The sequence below is a fragment of the Siphateles boraxobius genome, unplaced genomic scaffold, assembly GCF_051911475.1.
Source record: "Siphateles boraxobius isolate OS27281-9 unplaced genomic scaffold, OSU_SipBor_1 8, whole genome shotgun sequence".
Taxonomy (NCBI): Eukaryota; Metazoa; Chordata; class Actinopteri; order Cypriniformes; family Leuciscidae; genus Siphateles; species Siphateles boraxobius.
In genome coordinates, this window is record NW_027509208.1 from 13,329,458 (window position 1) to 13,353,184 (window position 23,727).

General features: G+C 41.4%; 1 protein-coding gene across 4 annotated transcripts in view; it reads left to right on the forward strand.

Moving 5' to 3' along the window:
• kcnh5a (potassium voltage-gated channel, subfamily H (eag-related), member 5a) overlaps nucleotides 1–8,836 on the forward strand; it is a 174,419-nt gene extending 165,583 nt beyond the window's left edge. For all 4 annotated transcript variants that reach the window (XM_077220838.1, XM_077220836.1, XM_077220837.1 and 1 more), the window contains one exon: nucleotides 5,317–8,836. In XM_077220838.1, coding sequence (XP_077076953.1) covers nucleotides 5,317–6,486 — 1,170 coding nt within the window. In that variant the 3' untranslated portion in view covers nucleotides 6,487–8,836. The remainder of the gene's footprint in view (nucleotides 1–5,316) is intronic.
• Nucleotides 8,837–23,727: the final 14,891 nt, after the last annotated feature.

Sequence of the window (23,727 nt, forward strand, 5' to 3'; positions counted from 1 at the left end):
TTCAATTCGATTCGTTCAAACGGCTGATTCATTCAGGAGTGAAGTAAATGGTACTCTTAATAAATGGTCAATTGAATCATTGGTTCACTCGATTCGTTCAAAACCCAGATTCAGAAATGTTGCTCTAAGACGAACAGTTCAGCTTTGTCTTCATATTTTTGTTGGCAAAAATGAGCAAAGCAGACAATATTGAGTCTAAAATAACACAATATTAACCTCTTAACAGTTGTATAAAATCAGTATTGCATTTACACTCGTGCTATTCAAGACAGAAAAACAACACTCGTTACTCGTGTGATATAGCATATCGTGTAACTATATCATGTGATGTAAATATGAGACAAAAAACTCATAGGGGTATTTTTGGGTGCATGAAATGCGTTCATAATTTTAATGCGTTATTTGGTAACACTTTATTTCGATAGTCCACTTTAGACATTCAACTAACTATAAGTAACTTTGCAGCTACATGTCAACTAACTGTCATTAGAGTATTTGTAGACTGTCTGCTTAATATCTGCTAAAAGTTTATTTTGATGATCCCCCAACTGATATTCTACTGACTATAAGTAACTTAGCAACTACAAGTCAACTTTTTCTCCTAACCTGAACCCTAACACCTAACCATAACCTAACAGTCTACTGACAGTCTACAACAGTCTACTAATACTCTAATGAGAGTTAGTTGACATGTAGTTGAAAAGTTACTTATAGTTAGTAGAATGTCTAAAGTGACTATCGAAATAAAGTGTAACCCGTTATTTTTTAGCGATATTATTTATCTAAGTAACGTGTTAAATTGACAGCCCTAATCATTATTGTTATACTTTGTAGTTTTGACTGTATGTCACAATTTGACCTTATTTCTATAATGACAAATCTCAGGATAGATGGTGTGTTAATGAATATGACAATGTTAATGCATTTGGCTACACATGCTGCTTCTTCTGGTACTGTTGTCGCTCCTGCTGCTGCAGAGCAAGTATAGGTATTTGCTACTGCCAATACCTGCCGCTGCTGCGCAAATAGCTTACATAATATTACCCGTAGCAATGGAAAGGAGCAAAGGAACTGAGCGAGGTAGAGGATTTCAGAGGAACTCCAATAGCTCACTGTAGGACCAGCTTACAGCAAACAATGAACCAAACTATTTAAATGCTGATCAAGCAAGCTCACTGGCTGCCAATGCAACAGAGACCAATCAGCTTGTTCCATATAGTGATGATGTTATGGCCAGCAGAATGCATTAAGGGCCCATCAGCCTGTGCTATATAGAATTAATGACAAAACTAGGTATATCTTTCAACTGCAACTTTCTTATAATTGTGACTTTATATCTCCCAATTCTGACTTAATATCCCACAATGTGACTATTTCTGAAATATGCCACTTTTTCTGTCAGGAACACTATCCTCAAATACGATTGACAGTTAGCATACAGTTTGGATTGGCGGTATTGTTTTGTTCTGGGCAAGAACTCCCTGTGCATCCATGCAGCCTAGCATGGATAAGAGCAGGGAGAGCAGCAATAACCCACCTTAGGGAATCAGAATGCCAAGTCCTGACTGAAGAGAGTAGGAGCTGGGTACGGCGGAGGGAATTGGCTCCTGAGAAACGCAATAGCTGTTGATATTAATGAAGCTTATGAATACAGTGATAGGCGTCACATTCCTATAGGTAGACTTGGATCAGCTGAGAGTCAGCTGATGCGAGCTTGACTAACTTGACCTGCCAGAACTGATGCTACACTTGATATAGTTCACAATTGCTACCTTGTTTTTCAGTTAAGATTTTATATCTAACAGAATAGGGGCTTTCGCACCGGAGGAACCTTTTCATAGTTCCTAGAACTATTGTCGGAAGTACACGGATTTTGGTGCATTTGCACCGCAGGAACTAGGAACTATTTTAGTTCTAGGAACTCTCACCAGCACCCGCCATTTTTAAAAAGGTTGTGTAAACACACAGATTATAGCCTATATATTTACTCAACAAACTAACTCTACGAACATGGAAAACAGTGATAGATGGGCCTCCTAACCTTTACTCTGTGGAGAAAATCCAACGCAACTTTGAGGGGACCAAGCGAAACATGATGCTTAGCTAGCATCACTGGACATCAACCACACACCATACTTTACTAGCTTTTCACTACTGTCTACTTTCTATCTATAATAGTTCTATCTAATAATATATTAGACAGGACTGTTAGACAGATCGTAAACTAATGAACACGAAGAATGCGAGCATTGTTTGTTTGCTCAGGCTATGGCATTTCTCAGCGCGCACAACAAGAAGTCACAACTACAAGCGCAACTTGCGTTACTTCAGATTTCCTAGTGGCGGTGCGAATGCAACCAGAAAACGTTCCTAGAGGAACTATTAGTTCCTGGTGGTTAGTTCCTAGAACTATCGGTGCTAAAGCCCCATATGACTTTATATCTCACAAATGCAGTGTCAGAAAAAATTGTGAAAAAATTTTAACTTTAGAGCAGGGGGATCCAAACTCGGTCCTGGAGGGACACTGTCCTGCAGAGTTTAGCTACAACTTGCCTCAACAGACCTGCCAGGAAGTTTCTACTATACTTAGTACAGGGGTAGGCAACATCGGTCCTGGAGAGTGACTGTCCTGCAGATTTTAGCTCCAAGCCTGGACAAAACTCACTGCCTGTAGTCTTAGCAGCGATTGTTTTATTATAGGGAGATGAGAGGGTCTTTATTTCTTATCATTGGAGAAAGCGTAACGGCTAACTTGACGTGATCACGTGTGGCACCTCAGACTGTCATGCAATGGCGGTGATGTCAGTGCCCGACGTTCAAAGTTTTATGACAGTCAGTTACAGTTTACGTTAATAAATTTCTTGAGAAATAGCCCGTCGGTGTTGTGAATAAATGTTCTACATTTGGTTTTATATCGCTAGTAAACGTACAGTAGGACTGCAGTTTGTGGAATGTGTTTGGGATAAAAAGAGTGCGAATATCTCTATTAGCTGCAAAGTACTAGTCAATACAACTACATTTTAGATTACATTAAGATTACACTGAAAACTTAATGTAATTTAATATATATTTAATTCATTAAAATCATTCGTTAAAAGCATTATATAATCACTATTAGGCACACAGCAGTCATAAATTATTACAATACAATTCTTACCTGGCAGCGATAGAAAGAACACTTTATTTTCATTAAACAACATACAATATAACACAATATTTATAATTATGCCCTTTTCACCATATGTAAAATTAGTCTTTGATGTCCCCAGACTGCGTATGTGAAGTTTTAGCTCAAAATACCACACAGATATTTTTATATAGCTTGTTACAATTGTACAATTTTTGAGGGTGAGTAAAAACGGACCGTTTTTGTGTGTGTCACTTTAAATGCAAATGAGCTGCTTCAACAGCGGAGCATCAACAGCTTGTGTCCTTTTACCTCACACAAACATGAGACACACAGACATGCACTGAAAGTTTCAATAACTTTTAGCCTTTTATGTTCAAACCGGAGTCAGAGAATGATGGAAAGACTCAAGAAGAAGTGACAACATGTAGAATGGAACAGCGCATTTCTGAATGGTTAGTTGATGAATTTATGTAGCTTCATGTGTATATCTTCTAGTTTGTATCTTCAACAAACATTAAGTTGTTTTGATTGATACTGTGAAGCAGCTTTGATACAATCTGTATTGTGAAAAGCGCTATATAAATATATTTGACTTGACTTGACTTGACTTCTAGTCATTGATTAGCATATTCTGCCACGATAATCTATAAATCGTGTTCCTGAGGGCAGGGTTTAAATAAATTTCAGGGTTTGTGATGTCACTAACCCGGGAGGAATGTTTTGTAGTCCCTACGAGCCGTTTGTTGTAGTCCTTAAAAAGCAATTTCTTTAAAAGAAAATATCTCCCTTGGCTTTGAACTTTGAGCGTTGTAACTTTGCAGATGTTGTTTATGCTCAAACAGTAACATTACACACAACTAAAGTTTGAAAAGTGAAATCATAATCAACCACCCCTTAAAATGATTAATTTTCTCTTTATTCATTAAAATGCCTAATATCAGCATCACATGCATACATCCTGTTATAATAGTCATTACAATTCAAGTCTTATCATAACTGGTAAAACCTGAAAGCCAAAGAAAGAAAACATCTGTATTTTTTACTTTCTTTTGACAATAATATCACTCTATATTACTATTAAATACTATGGTCATGCCGTAAATGAGTCCTACCTGTCACGACATTCCCTTCTCTGCCTTCTCTTATAAAATAACCTTTTTATCATAGTAAAATCTACATATCGTTCCCAACATAAGTATTGTTTAGCGTAAAACTTGTTGAAGATTAGTGGATAGGCAGTCGATTCATTAAATGAAAAGCTATTTCCTCACAAAAGCAGTTTAATCAGTGCAGTGAAGCCTCTTTTACATTAACATCCATTAAAAAAAAACAGCCTCTGGTCTCCTTCCCTGCGTACCGCCACAGCCGAGAGTTAGCATTAGCCGCTCCGCATTTTTGGCTAAAGATTGCAGGCTTACCTTCTAGTGATTTGGCATTAGTAATCCTGAAGGCATTGATTAGCTTGCTCAGGTGTGTTTGATTAGGGTTGGAACTAAACTCTGCAGGACAGTTCTCTTCAGGATCCACGTCGCCTACTCCTGGCCTAGTAAGACCTTGATTAGCTGGTTCAGGTGTGTTTAATTGGGCTTGGAGCTAAACTGTGCAGGACAGTGTCCTTCCAGGAGCAAGATTGGACACTCCTGCTTTAGGGATACAACAGACTGTCACTGGGGCAGTACCCTTAAAGGGACAATTCATTTACCTTATCTTCTGCAGAAAGGTACTACTATGAACCTTAGGGGTAAATTAGATACAAACATGCCCTTTGAGGTGACATGCTGTTGTACCTATAAAGGTAAACATCATTTCAAAATGTCACTTTATTTCTGACTATTTTCACACAACATTTGTTTTATACTCTGAGGCAGAAACTGGCTTCCATAGCTATGGGATTTACAGTACAGGGGTTATATATGGTGACCTATTCCCCTGTACTTAGTATGTACATGTCACGAGTGAAGAATAGTTGACGAATTTACTCTGCAACGCTAGCCATGACAAATATTTTCTTGTTCGGATGTAATTAGTTGATGATTTAACCAGCATAATAATTCTTTATTCCTTCTTATGTTCATATTATCTGTAGCGCCTCTTTAGAGCTTGAATCAAGTCTTTATTTAATTTAATTCAGTGCAGACAAGGACTCCAAGTATACAGATTTCTTACCTATCATTGTGTCTCCACAGATTGTTTTTCGCAAGATTGTCGATGTGAAGAAAGAGGAAGAGGAGAGGAGACACCAGAAAAATGAGGTGACCCTGTCTATCCCCGTGGACCATCCTGTCCGTAAACTTTTCCAAAAGTTTAAGCAGCAGAAGGAGATGCGAACACAAGGTTCATCCCAGCATGACCTGGAGAGGAACCGATTTCAGGTGGAACATCACCTCCATCCACTGTCCCACCAGCTTCATCAGCAGCAATATCAGCCCCAGTACCAGGGCCACCATCCCCTTCAACACCAACATGTGACCACCTTGCAAAACGGGACCCCTGGCTCAGGAAACGGGAACGGTGGTTCTAGCGTTGTAACAGTCTCGCAGATAACCCCGATCCAGAACGCCCTAGCCTACGTTCAGACCGAGGAACCCAACAGCGAAGGCCATGAGGCTATGGAGCTCAAGCCCAGCTTTGGCGTAGAGGACTCGAATTGTCTGAAAGTAACAAGTCCTGTGAGACCCAAAGGAGGAAGGGGACGAGGCTGGATGCGTTTCCATAACATTGCATCAGGATCATCTCCCATGCTTCCGCTGGAACTAGAGAAGCAGATGCAGCAGAAGGAAGAGGAGTGGGGGGATGTGTCCCAGCCCCTGAATGTGATCTCAGACAATGGAAAGATCCAGGAAGCAGAGGTTGGGGGATCTAACGAAAGGGGTACTTGTGGAAACGGTAACAGTAGTGATGAGACTGATGAGAATACTGCCCTACACAAGACTGATTCTTGCGACAGCGGAATAACAAAGAGTGACTTGCGTATTGACCGGGTAGGTGATTCACGGAGCTCGTACGACAGGGCCTCAATAGAAAGGAGCCCATATGATCAGCTTAGTCCCGGAGTGGTTGACGTGACCCTTCGGGGGATTCAATTTCAGCCTGTTTCTGAACAGGCAGTGCTTCAAAACAGCTTGTATGAGGCAAAGCTGGAACTAAAAGGAGACATCCAGATGTTAAATAGCCGGCTAGCAGCTCTGGAGGACCAGGTGGGGGAGATTTTGAGACTTCTGTCAGAGAAGAGGAAACCTTCCCCACCTCCTCAGACCTCCTCGCCAAAAACTACACATCAGTGCCAGGATATCTTTGCAGGACACCTTTCTCAGCCTGTCGCTCCAGAGACAGAGGGGGACGATGGACGCCTTTGAATAGGAGAAATATATTTAGATATTGATATGCTGTTTTTATTTATCGTTTCCCCTTCCTCTCACTCAGGAAGGAAAGGTGAATACTGATGATTAGGGGAAGGGTCCTTGCTGTTGTAAATATATACTTGCATGTCCAGCTGGAATCTGGCCTGCCAATGAAATTTTCTCAATGGATAGTAGATGCTTGTAAACGTATGGAATCGGTTGCATGCGGAGATGATTTTATTCTGACATTGCACACGGAATCTTCTAACCAGGTGATATTTCAGGGCATTTTTTGTTTGAGTGATGGCTTGGTGCCCCAGATGTGGGATCTTGGGTTGCTGTAAGGCAGAATCAGGCTTGGTCAATACCTCCATCGGTCATTCTTCATAGTGAAATGGCTATTAATAGCTACAGTCATTTAAAGGAATGGCTTGCCCAAAAAATAATATTTTGCCATCATTTATTCACCCTCATGTCGCTCCAAAGCATACAAGATGATATTTTGTATTTAACATTCTTTTTTTCTATACATGATTTCTTTTTTTCACACTATTTGACTACTTTCAAAGCAAAGCATGTGTAGTGATCCAAAATGAATTTACTTCCAATTAGGGGTGGGAATCTTTAGGCACCTTACAATACGATCTGATTCTAAAACGATCTAAATTTTTTTCTTAATTAATCAGTTTACCGACTTTTAATCTCAAATTTTTGTGTGCATTTTTATTGAATTACTGGTGTAATAATAAGAACTTTTAAAACAATAAAAATTAAATTAAAACAGTTGAATGTTAAGAATTTTCCACTGACTAAATATAGCTTTAAAACATACAAAAACATTGTGAATAATAAAGAGGAATGAAACATATTACAAACAATAAATGGTGTGCTGAATGTTTTCCAGTCAAGAGCAGATTTTTCTCTTTCTCAGCTTTATTGCTGTTTGATTATTACTGATAACATCATAGACAGCAGGAGATCTAATAGGCTGCATTCACACAAATGCACAGATCTATTTTTGACATATCAGATGTTTTGTCCTGCCTGTTTAATTCCTGAAGACTGACCGTGTCATAAAAGAATTTGGAGATGCAAGAGCATTTAACCACTTTCTTGACAGTTGCACACAACTGCTTTCCGCAAGCGCTCTTCACAAAGCCCACATGAGCATTTGAAAGCAGACATCTGCCAGTAAGTGAGTTTTGTGCATTGAATATAAAGGCCAATTGCATCTGATATTATAGACTTTCAGAGTATGGGCAATAAAAAAACACAAAGACCTTTTTCAAGATTGTGTCAATGACAGAAGAAAGAAAGACATACAGATTTGAAATGACATCAGGGTGAGTAAATGATGACAGAACTTTCGTTTTTAGGTGAACAATCACTGATTGCTCAAATGATTGGAAGATTGTGAAATTGTTTGCCTAGATGATTTCTTGGATGTGATTAAGTAGATAATCCAATAACTAAACTCACTTTTGATATGCGAAATCCATTTCATTACCACCGCTGTTTCAAATTCCATTATCATTATTGCCTTGTATTTATTTTGTGGAATTTTATGATAGATAAGAGAGAAATGACTTAGCCCAATTTTTGGGGAGCTGTTTTACATGTTTTAGAGAGATATATCTGCATGCTGGATGGATTTAGCTCTGGCATGGTAGGACTAGGGACTAATTGTGTTTCCCTTATCAATTATGCAAACATACAAAGTGCAAGTCACAAAGGGGGGGGGGGGGGCTGCATTTTGGGAAAGCATGAACACATTCAGGTCATTTGGAAATTATACAAGCATGCACTGAATTCTTTGCATGACATCAACATTGTGTGTTTCATATAAAAGGTCATGGATCCCTGGTATTTTTTCCCACTATATATCAATATATATATAACCCACAATTAATTTCAGTCCAGATGCATATTTCAGAACCTTCACATTTTAATCCAGTACCCAAACTAAAGCCACACTAAACCGCCTACTAAGGTGTTGTTTTTGAAAGAACCTAATGGTTGGTCATTTGAAAGTGCTGTGGGCAATTTTCTTAATATTATGTTATTATATCCACAGGCGATGACACACTGCATATCAGCATAAAGGGTGCTTTAGAGGGTTTATAACATAATGACTAATGCTCCTTCACCTCTTATTTCCCATCAGTTCTATTGTAATGTTATTAGTCCATTCTGGTGATGTTCATACCAACACAAGGGATGTTCAGTTGTGAATGGGGTTCAGAAGACAGACTATTAAGATTAATACTACACCAACGGGAGTGTGGTTGTATTAATTTTACTTTTAATGCCTATAGATCCTTTACAATGAAAATGTTCTGTCATAGAGCAATCCACAAACAAGCAACAGTTCTTCAGTGGTACTTCAAAGCAATAGCCATTATTGTATCCCATCCCTCTACTTATTCCCTAATTTGGTTCTGTCTTTGATAAACACATGCTCATCACTGTAAGTGCTTAGATAATAATATTAGTTCACTGCTATTGTTTAATCATCATTTCAGAGGTTATGATGTTCATGGGGACCAAAGATATTATAACTTTTGTACTAATAACATTACATCAGTGTCCTGCTAAATTCCCAATCCCATTATTACCTGTCACCAGTGGATAGTGATAAACGCCTTTTTAGGTTATACTGATATGTAAATGACATCACTGTTTTTGCTACTTAAGCAAAATAAACAATTGAAATATTACAGGATTCAGATAAATATCATTTACTGGCTGTCGTATTTCTAAACCCCATTATTTTAAATTTAGAATAGTTTTAAATCAATATTTTACAACAACAACAAAAAATTCTGTCATAATTGTATCACCATTTAATTTCAAACCTGTATGACTTTCCTTCTTCAGAGGAACACAGAATGAGAAATGTTGGTGTACTGATCAATTTGACATCATATTAGTTTTTTGCTTGGATTCTCATTAATTTAAAAGTGGAAAAGATGGGATAGTACATTCTTTAACATATCACCTTTTGTCAAATAAGTCATATAGGTTTTAAAGATATGAGAATGAGTAAAGGATGACAGAATTTTCATCTTTGGGTGAACTTTTTGAAGCATGAAAATATTTATAACACACCTTGTCTACATCGGACTTGAGGCTGTCTACAATGGACGTGACCAAGCGACCACTGTGATTTGTTCTTCATATCAGAAGCAGCGCAAGCGGCTGGAGTGCATCAGCAATAGTATGGGGCATCAGTTTACTGTCGGGGATCTGTCGTGTTGCGTCGCGCCGAATCCAGTGTAGACAGCATCGCTGATTATAATTGGTTCTATTAGCTTTTGACGCGCCACGGCGCGCCACTTATGTCTGGTGTAGACTTGGTGTAACAATATATTCTAATAATATCCCGCACTTTGATCAGCATCATAAAACATAAAACACCCTTGATTATGTGCTTTTTTCATTCAGTGGTTTCATGCTTTGAGATTTCAGTGTCCTATGGTCCTTCATTCTGTTTGAGTTATTTTTCCTGTCATGCAGCACAGCAAAGAGGGGCACAGAGAGTTAAAGGATTCTTTTTTGAGTCTCCCGTGAAATTGAAGAGATGGATATAATAGATGCTAAAAGCTGTAATAGTGTAGCAGATGACGCGAGTCTCCGTAATCGAATGGAGCTGACTCGCTGCGTGAATCCCAGGGTGATTGTTCTGAGGATTACACACAGTTTTCAGAAAATTATGAGGGTATTCAACTCCACTGGGTATTGAAACTTTTTGGAGTGGGGTGGGTTTGGAATGACGTGCCTGATTCTTACACACGCTAGGAGCCGATGGTGAGCACCATGTGCCTAGTGCGGCGTTGGACTCTGGGCATCTGACTGCATGCTGCATTTTTGAACTGTATAAAACTTAATGCCAATGAGAATGATTTTTGCCTGCCAAAGCAGTGTTTTGCTGCGACTTTTCATGCACACACACACACACACACACACACACACACACACACACACACACACACACACACACACACACACACACACACACACACACACACACACACACACACACAAAATAGGCGGTGACCTGGGCACTAAATCCCAAAAAACACATCATAAAATACAATATTATGCTGCTCATTAAAAGACATTACATGCCAATGCAGGAAGTTTTTGATGACTATCAATACATGCTGGCCATTGCAACACAATCAGCAGATTAATAGTAGGCCTAACTGATTTTAAATTGCCATGTATCTCCAGTCTTCATGAAAGGAAAAAAATGTAAAACCAAAAGGTGGGATGATGTAAAAAAAACTAAATGAAGAAAAATCATTCAATGCATTTTTTGACCTATAATAGTTTATTAAATAACATAAATATTGATTGTCTCTCACCAAATATTAGCTACAGTGCCTTTAAAAAGGATTCATGCCATCAGAAGTTTTTGTGTTGTATTGGTTTACAACATATGTCAGCCTCAACAAAAGCCAGCCTCACTGGCTTTTTTGTTTTGTTTTTTTACACTAAAATTGTATGTCAAATGTCTGCATTGCCCATTGGTCTGAACTTCTTACCGTTGTCAAACAAAATTATTGCCCAATTCTTTCCTGAATGGAGGGATATCTTAAGTAGATTAGCCTTTATCAAGTGCAACCCATAAATCAAAAAATGTTTTGATTGACATCTGGACTTTTGGATAGGTTAATATTAAACATTGGCTTTATACTTGAGGTCACCATTTTGCAGGGAATGGATTCCTTCGTAGGTGTCTTTGCAGACTCCATCAGAATTTCTCTGTATTTTGCCGCATTCGTTTTATTGTCCACCTTCACAAACCTGACACGGCCTTTTTGCAGAGAACCATCCCCATGAGGGTGTGTTTCTGATCATTTGCAGTTTGGCTTACAACAAACATGCCGTGGCAGGATGCAAAAATTTTATTCAGACAAACTTCCAATCTTATTTCAGAATCTCCCACATGTCTTCTGGCAAACTGTAGACAAGATTTCATATGCAACAGTGACTTTAACTTTGAACTGTTTTTGCATCCATTTCCTGCCTTGTGCCTTTCTATTGCTTTTTGTTTGCAGAGTTGCTTGGAATATTAGTTTTTTTATTTATGGTTTATGTTCTACAGCCGCAGTTCTGACTCACCAAAACGTGGACCTTGCAGATAGAGGTATTTATAACTATCAGAGACTACATACAAGTGAGATCCATTTAACATTGACTATTTATATACCTACAAACCAGTTGACTGCATCAGTGATGATTTTGACAAGTCACATTAACATGAATGATTACCATTATACATTTAGAGTTATTTTAATCACTGTGTAAAGATCTGTTTTACCTTTTTGAAATTAAAGCTTTTTTGTTGTTGTTGTTGTTGATCACTGACAAAAAGCCAAATGATTTACTCCATCATGATTCAGTTTCAGTGCTGTACAACAATAAAACATGAAAAATAGAGTGAATATATTTTATTGGCACTGTAAAGGCAAAGATTAGACATTTACTTAAAAAGAACTTGTGTTTTTTAATTGAAAAAAGCAGCCAAGGTTATAACTAACTTCTAACAGGATAGAAATAGGTGTCAGATAAATCATTTCAGTTCATTCACACACTTGAGGTAGGGTTAATCATCACTTTCTTTTAGGACGGCATTTTTTCAGACCTCAGCAGAATTTCATTGCTCTCATCTGTTCTCGTAGCTGAAGTGCTGCCCAGGCTCCTCTTACCCTTTTGGAAGCAGTGACTACTGAGTTTATTATTAAGCTCCTTTTCCACTGTAAATGAGACTGCCTTTTTATCAGTGTAAAAAGTATTGTTATGATAATATTTCTGAGGGAGGAAATTGGGGGAAAGTGTTTATTTTTACCACACTGGCATGAATATTAATAATTTGTTATATACAGTGTAGTACACTGATGTTATAAAATAAAAATTGAATTGTGCTAATTTACTCATCTTGTCATTTTTTTCATTTAACGTGGATTACAATGGACATTGTTTTTGTATTATTAGAAATGTCATTGCATTACACACTGTTTTAATATTGTCCACTATGTCTATATTGTCCTTTTTCAATTATTCAGTTTGTCTCTGATAATCTTAAATGTCAAAAAAAGCACTGAATGATCTGACACACTGACCCAACTCCAACAGAACCTCTTAAAGTTGTGATACAGGGGTGAGTTTCCCAAAAGCATCATTGGCCAAATATGATCGCAATTTCCATTGAACTCTATTGGTAACGACGGAACTTGCGACCATAGTTGGCTTTGGGAAACGCACCCCAGTGCAGCTGTTTCCTTGACAACTTCGACCTTAATCTACGTGGAAATGTTTTACCTTGCCAACAGTGTTGACCGGAGGTCTTTTAAATCTATTTTCTATAATCAGATCCCTCAAGATGGACTGGAGAGTTACCCTGTAAATCAAGATAATTCGCTGAAACCATTCAGGCAAATTTCACCAATATCAAATGCGGAATGACTAGAATTGAATAATAAGCCATCCTGACACTACACTATACCGAGCTAAGGAAGTATTGTAAGGAGAGCGCAAGTACACAATTCAAATACATTGATGATACACACTGACGTTTATGGATTGATTTAACTTTTTTCTCTTTACATGGTTTAAAGTGTGTTAAGTTGTGATACACATATTAGTCATAGGTATAATTTTATAAATTACCATGCTTTTAAAAAAAATTGATTTAATATTCTATGGCATGAAAAGTGAAAAGTGAAACTTTGTGCCCCATCATACTAACTGTGATGCTGCTTCATGTGTGTCAAGCCAGATGGTTGAGAAGTCATGTAGTGAGGCATTTGTCATAATAATTTGACAGTGCTTCGTTTACATGATATGTGTACTTGTTGTAGGAGGGAGGAAATTTCATCAAGGTTTTGTATGTTACAATTATCTTGCATCATGATTGCAGCATTGTTAAAGGGGATTCGGAATGCTCTACCAAACTGTTTTACATTTTGGCTCAGAGATGCACAATACCAACCCAGTCTCGTGAGAAAACTTAACTGTTTTACATTTTGGCGCATTTTAGGCGAATTCATAATTTTCATAGGAAAATGTATGATTTTGAGGGAAAACAAAAGAAGCATGAAAGTCCACCCCAAAACGTAACCCTTAGTGGAGTTTATGCATATTGTACATAATCATACAAATTAGCAAATGAAAAACAGTTTTGAATTGCCATGAGATCGTGTTGACAATACTGTAAGAAGAATGCCTGCTTATCCAACTAGCATATATACTCTGTGTTCACATAATTTATTTGATATCAGTTATCTCCAAACACCACAAAACGCACAAGAAAACTTCATTTTAAATGCCAATATAAAACATGCACTATTTGTGCAACACAGCTATACTTAGCATGAAGCCTTCCTGAAGAGTTGAGGCTACCACCCACACAATTCTTTTCGGTTCATATAATTGTGTGAAAATAATATCAGAAGAGACGTGCATTTTGATATTTAATTCTTTTTCTTTTTTTTCTTTCTGGGCCAAGCTATTTCTCAGAATATTCTCAGTATCTGAATATCTATCACTGTGTTTCAACACTGTGTGATGTCTCGCCAAAAAACACCATCTTTGCAAGAAGACACAAGGCTTCTCTAAATATTACTGGACTGAAATCAAAGTCTGCCTGCCAGCTTTCCAGGGACTGTCGGCCAATGTAGTATTTTAATCTAATTAGTACATCAAACATTCAATGCATTTTTACAACATTTGGTCATGTTTCTCAAGTCAACATATTGCTGTTGATAACGTACACTGTGAAAAAAAAAATCGAAATAAAACAAAAGTTGTTAGTGTGTTTTACAAGAAAATACTGTATCAGTCTTTCTAATTTAAAATTTCATATTTAATTCAGTTTGTTAGTACTTGACAATTCTTTGTAATTATTTGTGAAATTGACTTTACATTTCTGAGTGAAAAATTGTATTGATTTATTTAAACCTTAAATGCATGAATGTTTCCCCAATCATTATTACATATTCGGGTCTTTAGCGACCCGGATATATCTAACACGGATTGAGCTCTACCTGTCATGATTATATAAAACTCTCCTGAAAATAAAGCATGTTTTGTTACCTTTGGGAGCTTGGAAGGGTTCAGTTTGAGCATATGTTTTATAGCATCATCACTGTCCTCATCAAAGCTAATTTCCCAGAAGTACATTCAACATTAGGCTCATGTTCGCCATCTCAAACATATTCTCAAAACGTTAGGTTACTGACGTAACCCCGGTTCTCTGAAAACATGAAGTGAGGTATCTCACTATGGGAATGCCTCTGGGCGTGTCCGATCGCGGAAGCACCAATTACACCATGTCTGCCAACTATGGCAGACCAATCGCTGCAGCGATCAGGGAGTCCCGGCTCCCTGTATATAAACGCAGCTACCTGCCGTTTCGTCATTCTCCGCATATCTCTTCTCCGTGCGAATAGGCAAGGAGGGCAATGTTGTGAGATACCTCACTTCATGTTATCAGAGAACCGGGGTTACGTCAGTAACCTAACGTTCTCTATCTAACATTCGTTCGGTATCTCACTATGGGATATAGACAACTCCCGTATTGCCTCTATGCTGACAAAGCAGACTGAAGAAGAGGGGATATAAAGTATACTGAATCATTGTCCCAGTCGGTTAGAAACCGGATAATATGGGGACAGGTGCCCCCTTTATTAAAACAATCTCATACCCCCTGACTACTTACTCCCAGAACTGAGTGTGCCAGAGAGGGTTCCGTAACATCCAGTCTATAAAAACGAATAAATGTGTGTGGAGAGGACCAACTGGCCGGCGTGCAAATTTCTTGAATAGAAATCCCCTTAAATAGAGCCCAGGATGTAGACATCCCCCTAGTAAGAATGCGCTCTTAGTCCTACTGGGGGCTCTATATTCATGCTTTTGTAACATAACACGATAGCCTCCACCACCCAGTGGGAAAGGCGTTGACGGGAGATAGGTCTTCCCTTGTAAGAGTCAGCCCATGAGACAAATAGCTGGTTGCTCTTACGCAATGTGTGGGTTCTCTGTACATATATGTACAGCGTTCGAACCGGACATAAACAGTGTAACCTCTCCTCTTCTGGAGAAGAAAAAGGAGGAGGATGAAAAGCTGGCAAATCCACTTCTCTTACGGTATCCGCGTGCTCATATACTTTGGGCACGATCGCCGGGTTAGTTCTAAAATTAGCTCTTTGACCACCCGGAGCGAACTTCATACATGTGAACTGATAACGCCTGTAGTTCACTCACCCTCTTTGCTGTTGTAAGAGCAAGTAACAGAGTCATCGTAGAAGGCGATGCTATCAATGGGCTCGAACAAGGCTTTTGAGAGCGCGCTCAGGACCACAGATAAATCTCATGGCGGGACCAGCGTCTTTGATACTGGGTGTAGCCTACGTGCACCTCTCATAAAACGACAGACTAGAGGGTGTTGGCCAATGGTACCCGAATCAATACCCACATGACATGCCGATATAGCGGACAGATAAAACCTTCACCGTGGAAAAAGCTCTGCTTTTATCCAGGAGGTCTTGAAGAAAATACAGCACATCCGAAACAGAGCACAAGAACGGAACAATGTTCTTATCTGCGCACCATTCCGCAAAAACTCTCCATTTGAGGTTATATAAAGAACGAGTCGAGGCCGCCCTCACGTTCTGAATCGTCTCAATAACTTTTGGAGGTAGTCCGGCTGCACTCAGATTCAACCTCTCACGGGCCAGGCCCAGAGAGCTAACTTCTGAGGGGAGGGATGGAATATTTCTCCCCGTGCTTGTGAGAGGAGATCCCTGCGCGCTGGTAACTGCCAAGGCTGGTCTATAGCAGTTGCGCAATCTCCGCAACCCACAGTCTCCCCGCCAAGTACGGCTTGATCAGAATCATTACATGTCTGCGCTCCCGAACCCTCCATAGTGTCGGCTCGATCAAGCTCAACGGAGGGAACGCGTACAGTAACAAGTCTGGCCACTCGTGGGCTAGAGCATCCACACCCAATGGTGCATCGTCGCCGACCAGAGAGAAGAACAGGGGACATTGTGCGTCTTCGCGCGATGCGTAGACATCTACGGCAGCCTGGCCGAATCTCTGCCACAACATGAGGATCGCCTGCGGGTGGAGTCTCCTATCCCCGTACAGGGGATTCCCTCTGGACAATAGATCCGCTCCCCTGTTCATTATCCCTGGGACATGTGTCGCGCGTAATGACAGGAAGTTCCTGTTGCTCCACACAATCAGTTTCTTCGCTACCATGTGAAGCATCTGAGAACACACTCGATTTATCTAGGCTATCACCGTTGTATTGTCGGTCCTGACCAATACGTGATGATCCTTTAGAAAATGCATAAAACGTCTCATAGCTAGAAACACTGTCAGTAGCACTAGAAAATGTATGTGCTTCTCTCTCAGTGCGTGAGACCAAACTCCTCTCACTGTCCTGCCCTCAAGCACTACGCCCCAGCCTGTGAGAGATGCATCTGTCGTCACCACTTTTCTCAGTACAATCGGACCCAGAGGGCATCCTGTCCTGAGAAAAAGAAGGGGTTCTCCAATGACAGAGAGCGCTCGTGCATTCTGGAGAGACGTGCACTCTGTGGCTGAGGCGGCTCTCGGGGCGAATGCCCTGTGACGCTGTCCAGTTCTGAAAATCTCTCATTCGTAACAGCCCCAGGGGAACCACGGACACAGTTGAGGCCATCAGTCCTAGTAGCCGAAGACACATACTGAAAGAGACTGATCTCCCTCGTTGGAAAAGAGAGAGGGAGCTGTGAAAAGTCTTGATGCGATCCTCTGATAGGAACGCTCGAAACGTCACAGAATTCAACCTGAGACCCAAGTAAACTATTTCCCGAGACAGAGATAGACAACTCTTCGCTTGGTTTATCTTGAAACCTAATCTCTCCAGATGCGTCACTAGTCAGTGTGTATCGCTCTCTGCCTGCCGTCGGCACGGCGCGCAGATAAGCAGATCGTCCAGATATGATGAAATTCTGATCCCTGATTTCCTCAACGGAGTCAGGCCTCCTTCTTCACACTTGCTGAATACCTGAGGAGCTAAAGCTAGGTCAAATGCTATTCTCGTATACTTGTATGCTGTGCCCTGATAGGCGAACCTCAGATATTTCCTGTGGGCAGGAAAAATATCTATGTGAAAATATGCGTCCTGGAGATGCAATATTTTGACACAACGTTCTGATAGACAGCATTTTGAATTCGTATTTTCTGAGGTGTCTGTTTAGGACCCGTAAAAAATGGGACGGAGACCTCCCCCTCTCTTGGGAATCACAAAATAATGGGAGTAGAGACCCTTGTGGCTCTCTTCATTTGGAATCACTCTTATCACTCCCTTTTTCATTAAAGAGGCTATTTCTTCCTCTAAAACCAGAGCTGCTTCCCCTTTGGCCACTGAAATTACCACTCCGTTGAACAGAGGAGGTTTTACAGCAAATTGCAGCCTGTATCCACTCTCTACGGTGGTTAATACCCAAGGATGAACTGCGCATACACGCCAGTTCACTGTCTGGTCTGAGCAGCGAGTGGGCCCTTCTCGTCTTCGCTCACTAGAGGTGCCGCAGCACACTCTAGCGGCAAAGGTGGGGAAGACCGCTCCAGTGACGGAGTTATATTGGTCTTTATTTGTGATTGTTTTATTATTTTGTGATCTTTTTCTCTTTTTTTCACATTCTGCGCCCTCGGTCTTTGACCTGGATTCGTCAGAGGAAAATTTATTTTTTAAAAACTGCTTGTGAACATTAGACCTTCTTCCCTCGTAACAGACCTCGAAGGTGGAGGGGGAGACGATCTCTTGGGGGGCACTCACAGAACAGTGGCCGCATTCCCGCACACATTGGACTCTGAACTGTCCACACAAACACATTTCACCTCTGAATTCCTTCTCCTTTTCCCAGCGGGAGGGAAAGAGGAATCGTTCTGAAGGGATGGGACAGAGAAACCCTGGCTGCTGTCAACCAACCCTTCTTGATGCTGAACTGACGTATCAGGTCGACCGCCTCTTCTTGTTCCCCTGGGGGGCGGGCGATCGGTGTTTCGCTGCTGCGGCCGCGAAAGACTGTTTAGGTCTAACGAAGCCGGGTTTTTGTCGTGGGGCCGCGTTGCCCGGCTGTTGTGGTGGAGCAGAGCTTGAAGGCTGATAATCTGAATGCCCTCCTCTGCCTGACGGTCTGAAATTCGGCCGGTTCAGGTGATAAGGCCGAGCCGCCGGCTTTCTAGGGAAACAGACCTCTAGGTAAACAGACCTAGAAAGCTTCTCCCTCCCTCTTCCGCAGGTCACACTGCTGCCGCATCGCCGTTACCGTCGCGCCGAACATGGCTTTTGGATCTATAAGGGCATCCAGAAACTCTGCTTTCTCTTTTTCAGAGAGCCCTGACAAACCCAGCCACAGCGATCTCTCACCCACAACTGCTAAGCCCATACTCCGTCCGCAACTTTGAACTGCTCCGCAGGACGTGCGCAGGTTCAAAACAGCTATGACGCATATCTCCTCCCAGAGCACTGGGTTGGGAGATCCGGAGTCCAGTTGACGACCCATCTCCTCTAATAGCTCCGCTTCATAGGCTGTAAGGAGGGACGTCGCATTCAAAGCACGGACGGACAGTGCATTTGATTTGTAGATTTTTTTAAAAACCGAGGCGGTGAAGCGCTCTGTTTTCCCTGGCAGCGATGCTCCAGTTGAAGAGAGCGCCGCCCTGGGGCCCGGGTGCAAGTGATTTGCAACCGAAGTTTCCACCGGGGGAGGATCCGCCATCCGTAGATCCTCCATTCCCTGAACACCAAGCCTTGAGAAACCCTTGACGGGCACTCGATGTGAAAAAGGCTTGTCCCAAAACTACTTCATCTCTGTCACACAGGCCAGGATGGCCGGAATGAACTGCCTTTCTGGCGGGAGACGTGATTGCAGTCTCTTTCCATCGTACAGGTCTCTTTCAGCTCCTTGACCTGCCTGTTGGGATGGCCAGTTGATCGATAATCTAGCCGCGGCCCTGCGACAGACCTTGATTAGATCTGAATACGTCTGTACAGGGGAGGGTTAACTCTCATCCTGTGCACTCGGCGGCCTAGACTGGTTCGGGGGAAGAATGGCATCTTCATCGTCGTCGTCCTCGTCCTCAAGGATGTTCAAAAACACTTCATCATCGTCATCTTCCTCACCCGCTAATGGATCATCGAACAGCGGGGGAAGGACGGGTGACACCTTCTCCATCATCTCTACCCATGAGGTGGAGGTCCGGGGACAATCCATGGGTTCCTCTCTGGGTTGAGCAGAGAGGCATGGGTCCGATTTGCCACCAACTGCCAGGCGGAGCCTTCTTTCTCGGGTCTTAGTCGAGAACGCAGCACAGTGCGGGCATTCCTCGGGGTTCGAGAGCGCTGCCTGCGCGTGTTTAGCGCCCAGACAGGAGATGCAGAGGCCGTGTGCTTCCTTATCAGAAATCCACATTCCACAAGCAAACGGATGTGGAGGCCAACCTTTTCCTCCGGGGCTCTTCGGTTCTATCGCGGTGGCCATGATGGAGCTAGTACTCTCTTCGTACGGTGAGTTCTCACCCAACGTGACAACTGGTACAGAGCTGTGCTGCAATTAGAGAGCTATCGTTTTCCTTATCCTTTTGGTGCATGGTAAGCGCCCAGAAAAACTTGGAAAAAGATTAGAGAACTTAAGAGCAAGAAAACTCGTCTTGACACGTTAGTTATCGTACTCTTAAGTGACAAAGTCACTCAACGACCTATGGAAAATATTGCGTTTGGGACGTTACCTATTGGCTCCGTCTGAAAACTGTTAAGCAAATAGTTCCCAAAGTCTGCAGAGGACAGCTTCCGAAATCTTGCACGGGGAAGAGAGCGAGAATGACGAAACGGCAGGTAGCTGCGTTTATATACAGGGAGCCGGGACTCCCTGATCGCTGCAGCGATTTGTCTGCTATAGTTGGCAGACGTGGTGTAATTGGTGCTTCCGCGATCAGACACGCCCAGAGGCGTTCCCATAGTGAGATACCGAACGAATGTTAGAAAGAGAACAATCATTTTCAACATCTTCAAAATCAATATTTTGATCGCTGATAGCTTCTTCACCAGATCCACCATCAAGTGACAGTGACACTAATATTTGATTGCGTTCAGTATTGCTTGCAGTAAATTATGGAGGGATTATTGGGTCAGATTGAAAACTAAAAGTCTAAAACTAAAAGTCTTAAATGAAAACTAAAAGTCTAAATCTGAAAATTAAAAGTCTAAGTCGAAAATTAATTTGGTATTTAGGATTGGGCATTTTGTATTTAGGATTGTGCATTTTGTATTTAGGATTGGGCATCTGGTATTTAGGATAGGGCATTTTTTATTCAGGATTGGACATTTAGTCATTTAGCCAATTTATTAGCACTGATCCTTAGCACTGGGAGCTCCCTCTGCTGTCCATAAGTTGCCTCTGTGCACCAGCCATTTCAGACCCAGCATCCAGTATTTGGCCCACGCCTCCTTCTTTGCATGCACTCCTCAATCCTCAATTCTCAAATGCCCAATCCTAAATCCCCAAATTCCCAATCCTAAATCCTAAATGACTAAATGCCCAATTCGTTTAAGACTTTTAGTTTTCAATCTGACCCAATAATCCCTCCATAGTGCACATTGGCACATTCAAGCTCTTCAAAATTGGCGCTGTCATTCTCTTGACAAACTAAAAGACATAAGAATTAAATTTGTATGAAATAAAAATATGGATTGTACTGCATGTTAGTTTGTTTATTTGCTGAAGAGAATGATGTTTAAGTCCACAGTTCGTAGGCTACTAACCAGAAACTATGCTGCTAATCACAGGTTGAGAGCTGTAGTTCCAACCACACAACTTTGTGATGATGTTTGTGAATGTTCATTGGTTTAAAAAAAAACAATGATTTGAACTATATTTCTAACCATGGAACTTGTGACTATAATTGGCTAAAGCCCAAAGTATACTTCAGTTCCCTATCTGTCACTCACTTCAATGTTGTGTCGATGTGATGACACTAGGGGTCACACTTGGGAGCCATGAAAGTGCCTCTGATACTTCAGAAAAACCCACTAAGTATTGCCGAGTGGAATTTGCATGCCACTCCCCCGCACATTTGGGTATAAAAGGAGGTGGCTTACTCCCCTCATTCAGATTTGTACTTTAAATGCGAGAAGACGTGTCTGTGATTCGCTCTCGATTCACCTCTGCCTAGAAGCTTCGTTGTATTCCTGTACGGTGCATTTCAGCGGTTCTCTCTCCCACTGGCACCATTATGCAGAAAGTCACCTCAGTTGATCCCCGTACTGGTCCTTCTGCTACTATGCACAAGGTCACCGCAGCAAGCACTGAGGGCGATCTGAGGGTACCAATCGAAGTATTTCCACTGGGTGAATCCCTACAGCCCTTCCAGTCCTCAGCACGCTCATCTCTTCCAGTCTAGTTAATCGATTAGTTAGGAAGTTTTCCTACAAGTGAACCTAATTCCTTTTTTGATGCTTAAGATGTGAACGAGTTGTCAATCCCAACATCGGAGGGTGAGTTTTTGCCTTTTGACAGGAAAGACTGGCCCCATCAGGTACGGTTGCGCAGACTGAGTCTAACACTTAGATGGCTGCTGTGCTTGCCCGGGCTGCCATGAATATTAGGCTCAAGTGGTCCCCTCCACCCTACAATGAGCATTTGTGGTCAGCTGTTGGAACACCAGACAGCTATATTCCACCCCTGTAGCTTTCTTCCCAGAGGTGCACGAGAAACTCACAAAGTCACAGAAGGCATCTTTTACCTGCTTTGCAGGTTCTTCCATCCTCAATACCCTCGACTGCGGGGCTGCAGGACCCAGCACTCATGCAGAAACTGCGCTCAGTGACCAATTTCACACTATGGGCATCGAAGGTCACATCGTAGACAATTGGTTGGGCGGTGTCCACCTTGGTGGTTCAGGAGCATTACCTATGGCTCAAACTAGCGGAGATGAAGGATGCCGAGAAAGGACGCTTTCTTAATGCCCCATCTTCCAAGAGGATCTATTCGAAGGACACTTTGGAGGACTTTTGCAGTAGTTCTTAACAGTGAAGAAACAGACGGAGGCTATAAAATATCATGATGAGACTCAGCCACCAGCTTAAAAAGCAGGCCACCTAGGTCCTACACCCCATCTGCCTAACGCCGATGTTTTTCCCCATGTTTGACGCATGTTTAGCACTTCCAAATAATTTTGCTGGCTCATCAAAATAATTTAACTACTCGATTCAGTTCGCCAGGTTCCTGACCAGGTTCTACAGCATCCTGAAGTCACTGATGTGCTTTTCGCGATGAGTGAAACTTCGAGGAGAGTGGAGACTCCATCACCAGGCAGTCCAGCTGATCTGAGCTCACAGTCTTCGCGACAACCCCTCCCTGGCAAATTCTCCTGTGGAAGGATCTCCTTTCTCAGGGGTAGGGCACAATCTGACAACCGAGCCTAGACCTCTGGAACCTCCAAGTCTGGCTTCTGGGTGGGAGGCGGAAGACCTGAGTGGGATCACCAGAAGTGATAGACTCCATCAGACTCCACATATTCTGTACTCAAGACAGAATAATGAGGTAAATATGAAACAATACTTTACCAAATAAACCCCAAACAACAATAATATTTACAACAAAATATACGCTTTATTTTAACTAATACAATCAACTACTTATAGCACAATATAAAAAAAACACTCCAACAAACAAAACAAAAAGATAAACTAAATTAAATAGAATAAAAGATCCCCCTACAAATAAGATCATGATGGTACAGTTCAATTTTGAAAAGCACAAGTTTGGAGGCTGAAGCCCTGCCTTTCCCTTTGTTTGCTGACATATGGAATGCGGCCATTCACTCCATGGACCGGAGTAATCTAGGACTCAGGTAGAGTTAAAAACAGTGAAGAGGAATATAAGTGTGCACCCACTATAAGTGTATATTCAAGGTTTTAATAAACTTTGCACTGGTTAATTTGTCTTGTGTTTTTCTTATAAGGAGATTTACATAAAGTAACAAAACCATATTAAATTTAACTTCAAAACAACCAATTTAAACCATGGTAAAGGCCTAAAATTGTCCCTCTTGGGACTTCACCTTGGTGCTGCTGGCCCTGCAAAGAGCTCCGCTTGGAGACAGTCATGCTTAGCACCCTCTCTTTGAAAACATCCCTCCTGACTGTGCTCACCTCTGTAGCTGCCTGGTTTAAGAAAAGTTGAACCATTTGAC